Raw genomic sequence first — 7,908 nt, forward strand, 5'->3', positions numbered from 1 at the left:
TTAACGTAAACCCATTAGCAGATCAGATGAAGATTCTGTTGGTAGCTTTACAAAGCTTATTATTATATTGCTTATTGTTGTAATTAGGCAACCAATCATGATTCCATAGATTTATTCATAGGTAGATTTGAAAAGGGATTGTATATCCTATTGGGCGCATTTTGCTCCTTTAGGTGGTTAGTGCATGTGCTACATGAGAAATTAAAAAAATATTTCATTCTTTGGAAGTGATTTAACTTGAATTAAAATGACTTAGGATCATAAGTTATAATATTTTATGACATGTAACTTGTAGGCGTTTGCATAACCACTTGTTTTAAGTGAAATTTTTTACTCCAAAGAAAATTCCTTGGCTTATGTTCAACAACAACAACAACAACCAAGTCTTATCCCAGTAGATGGGGTCGACTATATGGATTGTTCTACGTCATTGGGCTCTATCCTTATCATCATCTATACTTAAAGTCTTTTTTGGTCTTCCTCGTTTGATGTGTGTATTTGTTATAATTTTATATCTTTTAACCAGAGCATTTATTAGCCATCTAAGTACATGTTCATATCATTTTAAACGTCTCTTGGAGTTTTCTCTCAATAGATACAACTCCGACTTTCTCTCTAATGCTCTCTGTCCATCTTGTATGTTCACACATCCACCTTAACATCCTCATCTCTAACTTTCATCTTCTGCTCATATGCTCGAGTCATAGCCCAACATTCAACGTCATATAACATAACAAGTCTAATCGTCGTTTTGTAGAACTTCCCTTTAAGTGTTAAAGGTATCACATAAAACACCTAACCCCTCCATTTTAACCATTCTACTTGTATTCTATGTAAAACGTATTTCTCAATCTCTCCATCGTTTTACAAAAATGATCATAAATACTTAAAGCTCTCAGTTCTTGACAACTCGTCATCTCTTATCCTAACAATTGTCTCATTACGTTTAATATTGCTAGTGTTTTAAAAGGCAGATGTGACGGCCGCCTAGGTGTGAGGCGGACCAGTTCCGCCCCGCTTTTGTCAAAGGTAGGTTAAATGGCTAAATTAATGGCATTTTAAGGTTAAAAAAATCATTCACTTTGATTTCAAAACACTCGTCACCTTCCGCCTCGAACCGCCGCTGTTGTTGTCGCGACGCTCGTTGTTGTCGTCATTGTCACTGGCTGCTATCGTCGTCGCCGCCGCGTGCTATTGCCGCCTGCCGCCATCATTCGGATTAGACTTTTACATATTTTGGATTAGAATATCGCTAGCCATGAACGACATAGCATATGCGAGGCGCCAGCTTGTTGCGACTCCTCTGGAGGCGTCATCTGGGCTCGGCGACTAGTCTAGACCAGTCGTGAGGCTCGGGCAAGGGGCCCGGATCCGTTGCGCAAGCTCGGACGCGTCGCCCGGGCGACGGGCCCAGAAGCATTTCCCGAGCCTTGCGAGTTGCAATTGGCCTGGGCACGTTGCGCGAAGCCTTCGACGCGTTGTGCGACGTCGACGCCTTTGACGTCTGAGCCCTTCGACGTGTTGTGCAAAGCCTTTGACGCGTTGTGCGACGCCGACGCCTCCGACGCGTGCGCAATGCCTCTAATGCGTGGCGATGTCAACGAAGTAGAACTTTTTTAAAAAATTTAGGACTTTTTATTAATAAAATTAATCAACTCCTAGGTATAAGCCTAATAAATTTATGCCATTAATTTAATATATATATTTTTAAATGTTAAATTAAATTAATATATTTTAAATGGGATCACCTTTTGAGGAGGAATCAACTTTTTAAAAGGTAAATCAGCTTTTTATCAGATTTTTAATATATCTTTATTTATTTATTTTGTTAATATATTTTTTAATGTTAAAAATACAATTTTAAATCAGGTTTTAATTTTAAATCAGATTTTCAGTAAGTATTTTTTTTTTTAAATTTTGATCTTTTATTTAATTATTGATTTATTGTATTGAAGGTTAATGGCGGAAAATGAGAAACAATTGGCGGTGGAATTGAAACGAAAGGCTAATGATATTGTTTGGGATTATGGAGTATTGTATTGCAAAGAAAAAAGAGATTGGATCATATGCAAACTGTGCAAGAGGCTTATTAAGGGAGGAGTTTATCGGATGAAGCTTCATATTGCGGGTATTGTAGGACAAGTTGAAGCATGCATTAAAGCATCCGATGAAGACAAAAAAAGAGTAAGAGCTTATCTTGAAAATGGCAAGAATAAGAAGCGAGAAAGGTTGGAAGAACTAAAAGAAGAAAGGGTGGAAGTAAATATAGGTGTTGATTTAGAGGATGAAAATTATCAAGTGGAGGGAGATTCTTCTAAAAGGAAGTCATAGCACCTCGGGCCTATTGATAAGTGGACATCCGCAATCGATCTAACAAAGGCAAGACAACAAAACATTAATGATGCATTGAAGTTAAAGTTTACAAATAATGTGCATGAGTACGTTGCAAGATGGATTTACGAGGCAGGGATTCCTTTTCATGCAATTGACAATCTAAGCTTTAGACAATTTGTAGAGACGGTTGGTCAAATTCGCTCCGGGCTACAAACCTCCAAGTCAATATCTTATAAGAGAGCCAATTTTGAAACAAGAAGTTGAGAGAACCAAATTATCTTTGAAAAAACATAAAGAAAGTGGATGAAAAATGGATGTTCAATTATGACTGCTGCATGGACTGATTGCAAGAGGAGAAACACTATGAATTTATGTGTTAATTGCAAACTAGGCACTTCATTTCTTGGTTCTATTGAAGAATCCATGGAGGCACACACCGAGACTTGCATCTTTGAGTATGTGGAAAAATACATCAATGAAGTTGACCCTCAACATATTGTTCAAGTAGTGATGAACAATGCGACAAACAATATGGCAACGACGAAGTTGTTTAAGGTTACACAACCTCAAATATTTTGGACCTCTTGTGCGACTTATACAATCAACCTTATGCTTGAATCAATTGGAAAGCTACTTAAGTTTAGAGGAATAGTTAGAAAGCAAAGGCCCTAACAATATTTATCTGTGTACATGATAAAATTTGGCTATTATGAGGAAATATACTAAGAAGAGGGATATTGTGAGGCCCGGGGTGACTAGATTTGCTATTTCATTTTTGACCTTGGAAAGTCTCAAAGTCAAGAAAGATCAATTGAGGCTTATGTTTACATCCAAAGAGTGGAGCAACACAAAATTAAGGAGTAGTGTGAAGAGAAGCAGCGGACGCGATCGTAACAAGTATCTCTTTTTGGAATGATGTTTCTTTGGTTTTGAATGTTTTCACCCCTTTAGTGAAAGCTTTATACCTTGTTGACAGTGACAAAAAGCCTGCAATGGTCTTTTTATTTGGTGCTCTTAAACAAGCCAAGAAAGAGAGTAGAAAGACTTTCAAAAAAGAAGAAAATGTCACTTCTATTTTGAAGATTATTGATGAGAAGTCTAAGGGTAGATAGTCCTTTGCATTATGCCGCTTACTTGTTGGATCCGATTTTTTACTTCAAAGATCCAAGCTACAAAATGACATCAATGTTATGTGAATAAGTTTTTGAATTGTGTTGAGAGAATTTTTCCTACCGACGAGGACATACAATTCACTATTTGAAGTATAAGAGTAAATTCGGAAACTTTAGAAGAAAAATGACGGTCGCAGCATATGAGAAGGTAGATGTGTACCATGACTTTGATCTGGGTACATCTCTTTAGTCTGTCTTTTATTTCTATTTCACTAACATGCATGTCTCTTTTACTTATTTTTGGATTTATTTTTTTTTGGCTCTTTACTTGTTTAAGTTGGATGGTGGTCCAATTATAGCAGTGACATTCTAAACTTACAAAAAATGGCAATGAGATTTCTCTTTTTGACAAGTAGTTCATCGGGATGTGAAAGAAATTAGAGCTAATTTGAAGGGGTAAGTAGTAATTCATAAATTATGTTATCTATTCTTTCTTTTTATTAGTTTTTAATAATTTTCTAATTATTTAGATACATACTTAGAAGAAGATATGCTCGAGACATCAAGATTGAATGATCTAGTATATATCAAATTCAATACCAATCTTATAGAGAAGAAAAGTAAAAGAGAAATGGGCGGAGCTTTGCTTCTATCCTCTCAAGCTAGTGAAGCTCAATATTGGCTTGTTGATAGTGGTGATGAAGATGAGGTAGAGCCGGGTTCGGGACTTAGTTGGAGAATGGCGGCAGAGGCCTCGGGAGTGGATGAAGTGCTACAATCAAGGAGGAGCACAAGGAACATCTCCATTAGAGAACTTGATGAAGATTTAGATACCTCGGAGGAGGAAAATGAAGAAGATGTTGATTTTGAGTCCAATGATGAGAGGATTATAGATGTAGTTGATGGTGCATGTGTAGATGATTTAGAAGATTAGTTATGTTGAATCTAATACTTTTTGACTTGTTGTCATGTTTGGTTGAAACTTTAATTTTAAACTTAAGAGTTTTGGTATAAGTAACGATATTACTTTTTAGTATTAATATGTTGATAAATTTTCATTACTTATTTTATTAGTTGCATTTATATATTTATTTGTACCTTATATAAATTGTATTGTATTGAATGAAACTTAGTTATGCATAAAAAATTTCAATCACCGCCTAGGCGATCGAGGCAGTAAGCGGTCACTGACCGCACTGCCACTATCTACTGCCATTTACAACATTGAATATTGCTAAACTTAAATTATATATATTTTATCTTTACTCTACTAAGTCTAAAATCTTTCACTTTTAGTGTTTCTCGCTAAGATTTTAGTTTAGCATTTACTCCTTCACGTATCTTGTCTATCAAAATATTATAATCAAACATGTACCATGGTACTTTGTTTTTAATATGTCAAGTGAGTTCGTCATGATTAGTGTAAAAAGATAGAGACTTAGAGCTGATCCTTGATATAACCCTATTTTTATTGGAAATGTTTTAGTTAATCCGCCAAAAGTTTTCACTCTGGTCGTTAGATATACATATCCTTAATTAGTTCAATATATGTTACGTTAACACCTCTCTTTTTTAGAATTCTTCATATAATTTCGGACTTTATCATAAGATTTTTTAAGTCAATGAATATCATATATAGATCTTGTTTTTACTCCCAATAGTTTTCAATTAGCTGTGTCAGAAGATGTATAGATTCTATTGTCAACCTTTCAAATTCATATTGATTTTCAGTCACCGTGGTCTCCTTAATCTTTTTCAATTATTCTTTAACAAAATTTCATAGTATGACTCGTTAATTTAATATCCCTATTTTGCATACTTTTGTACATCTCCTTTATTCTTATATAAGAGAACTAGAGTACTTACCCATTTATCATGTTTTTTTTTTTTGTTTTCAATGTTATGTTATATTATTTTATAAGTCATTCAATACCTTGTTTCTCTAGGTACTTCAATAACTCCAACGACTTTTTTATTTTACATCTCATTTAAAACTTGTTTTACTTTTGAAGTTTAAATTCTATGATAAAAATTTAAATTTCTATATTTATTTGACTTAAATTACCTAAGTTAAGTTTACCTAAACCTTTATTGAAAAGTTGATGAAAATACATCTTCAACCGCTTTTTTATTTCTCCATTATTTACTTGTTTCCTATTGCATATATCTTTAATATATCTTATTTGGATAAGATCTTTTGTCTTCCTCTCAATCACTTTAACTATTCTATAAATATCTCTTTTCTCTTAGTTTGTATTCAATTTTTGATATAACCGTTCAAAAGTTTTATGCTTTGCTTAATTCACTGCTTTTTTAGCCTATTTCTTGGTATTCTTTTTTAAGTTTTCCTCATTCTTACAAATATATAATTACTTCTAGACGGTTCATTTTTCCTTCACATGTACTTTTTCATTTCACTATTAAGATTCCTTGGTGGTATATGCCCCTTTGATTCACCGAATACACTCTTGACTATTATTTTTAATTTTGAAATTATTTTATCCTATGTCGTATTAGAGTCACTGTCTATTTCACTTAATGTACTCCTACGTTCTGCTTAAATATATTTTGTTTTCCATCTTTTAACTTCCACCACTTAATTCTAGGAGTCATGTATACTTTCTTTCTATTGATATTATGATTGAGGCATATATCTAATATTACAAATTGTTAAGCTTTTTTCAAGGATAACCTTGCAATTTTTACAAATCTTTAAATCCCTCTTCCTAGCTAAGCATCTAAGGTCGAATCCCAGCTGTAATGTACAGGAATTTTCCTCCATTGGGATAACGATTCTAAGAACGACCGCTTGGATGGACCTCCGCGAGCACTTCCCGATTTATCCCAATGGCTGGTGGGAAACTTAAGTGGGACTACTCGGTCATCTTCAAGATTAGTTGATTCGAATAGCTAAAAACCTATATTACAAACAAAAAACAAAAAAATAAAATAAAAGAAGAAATGAGCATGTCATGTTGTAGAGAAGATTCTAGCTTATTTCCTAATCATCATGCTGTCACTTTCGCTAAAAGAATAATGTTTTATCCAATTAGGACCGATATAATGTATGGATTGGGTGTTTGATAAATAGGCAAGTACATAAAAAGCTGCTGTGATAGAGATTAAAATGCTATAATGGATATATAAGGTTTTTAGAAAAGCTAGAGATAATTATGTATTGCTCCAACAAATGTTAAAACAATAGAATGAGAAATGATGATGTTGATAATTAATTGGTATTTTAAATAATTTAAAAATTACTAGTGATGTAGCTCATGTATCTAATCTCAAAGAGTTGGGACTAAAAAGTCTGTAAGTTTTAGGTGTTTGGAATATAGGACCTTACTCCCTTCAGCTTGATGATCCATATTTTGTAAGACATGATAAATTGGAAGAGAAAGATGATAAAGGGTTCACATGACTTCAAATTGAAGTGGGGGCCATCTAATTCAAAATCCTTATCTGGGTAATGGTTATTGATCTTCTATTAATTTTCAGGTTACCATTCTTACCCGAGTGATGATGTATTCAAATTTTCTGGCATGATTGATAATCAAGTTTTGGATATTTAAACACAGTTAATCATCCCCATCGTGTTGTTTGCAGATTCCCCGTTCCACTTTCTCTTGAAGCGATCAAGAGGAGACTTGAAAACAACTACTATCGCACTGTGGATGCACTGAAGCATGATGCCGAAGTGATGATTTTGAATGCTGATACGTACGTCAGCAAGCGCCCCCTCCCAGAGATGAAGTCAAAGATTAAGAGGCTAAGGGAATGGGTCGAGCATACATTTTTTTCGTTGTAGGAAGAAAAACAGCCAGAGGAGTCTCCGTTATATAGGCCAAGACTGCTGCCTCGTTGTAGATATCTCTATTCTAACATATTGTTTCACATTTTGGCAGTCTACTCACGCATCCATTTATTTCTTTGGGTGGTTGAGGAACACCATACAGAGATGAGAGTGAGGAAGAGAGAAAGGGGAAGAGAGAGAGAATGGTCGGCCAGAATTCATTTATGGGTAGAACCTTCACCATCAATAAAATGAAAGAGAGAGAACTAGCAAATGCTGTGACACCCTTTTTTCTTTTTTTATCTTCCTCTTTTCTGGTCATTCGAGTAATTGTTCCAGATATTTCATTATTACTAATTTGAGCAAGATAAGTTTAAAGTAAAGATGTATTTTCCAAGTCATTCATGTATTGCTTATCGTTCATAGTCCGTCCGAGTTTGAGATTGATTCATTCAGACCCTCAAATGATTGTGTTCTCTGTGAATCATTTGCCTGTAGTAGTTTGTCCAATAATCGATTTCATACATTTTTATAGTCCAATAATTTATTTCATACATTTTTATATTAGGTATTTAGATTTTACAATATAGATGGTCTAATCTAATCTGACATTTCATTCGTAAGTAAATTCAGATAGCGCGATAACTCCTGATATAGTTAGTACTCATG

General features: G+C 34.3%; 1 protein-coding gene across 2 annotated transcripts in view; it reads left to right on the plus strand.

Moving 5' to 3' along the window:
* The window catches only part of LOC122036374 (bromodomain and WD repeat-containing protein 3-like), a 28,538-nt gene extending 20,916 nt beyond the window's left edge, over positions 1–7,622 (plus strand). For both annotated transcript variants that reach the window (XM_042595666.1, XM_042595667.1), the window contains one exon: positions 7,053–7,622. In XM_042595666.1, the coding sequence (XP_042451600.1) occupies positions 7,053–7,254 (202 nt within the window). In that variant the 3' untranslated portion in view covers positions 7,255–7,622. The remainder of the gene's footprint in view (positions 1–7,052) is intronic.
* The last annotated feature ends 286 nt before the right edge of the window (positions 7,623–7,908 follow it).

This window comes from Zingiber officinale, unplaced genomic scaffold (genome assembly GCF_018446385.1).
Source record: "Zingiber officinale cultivar Zhangliang unplaced genomic scaffold, Zo_v1.1 ctg149, whole genome shotgun sequence".
Lineage (NCBI taxonomy): Eukaryota > Viridiplantae > Streptophyta > Magnoliopsida > Zingiberales > Zingiberaceae > Zingiber > Zingiber officinale.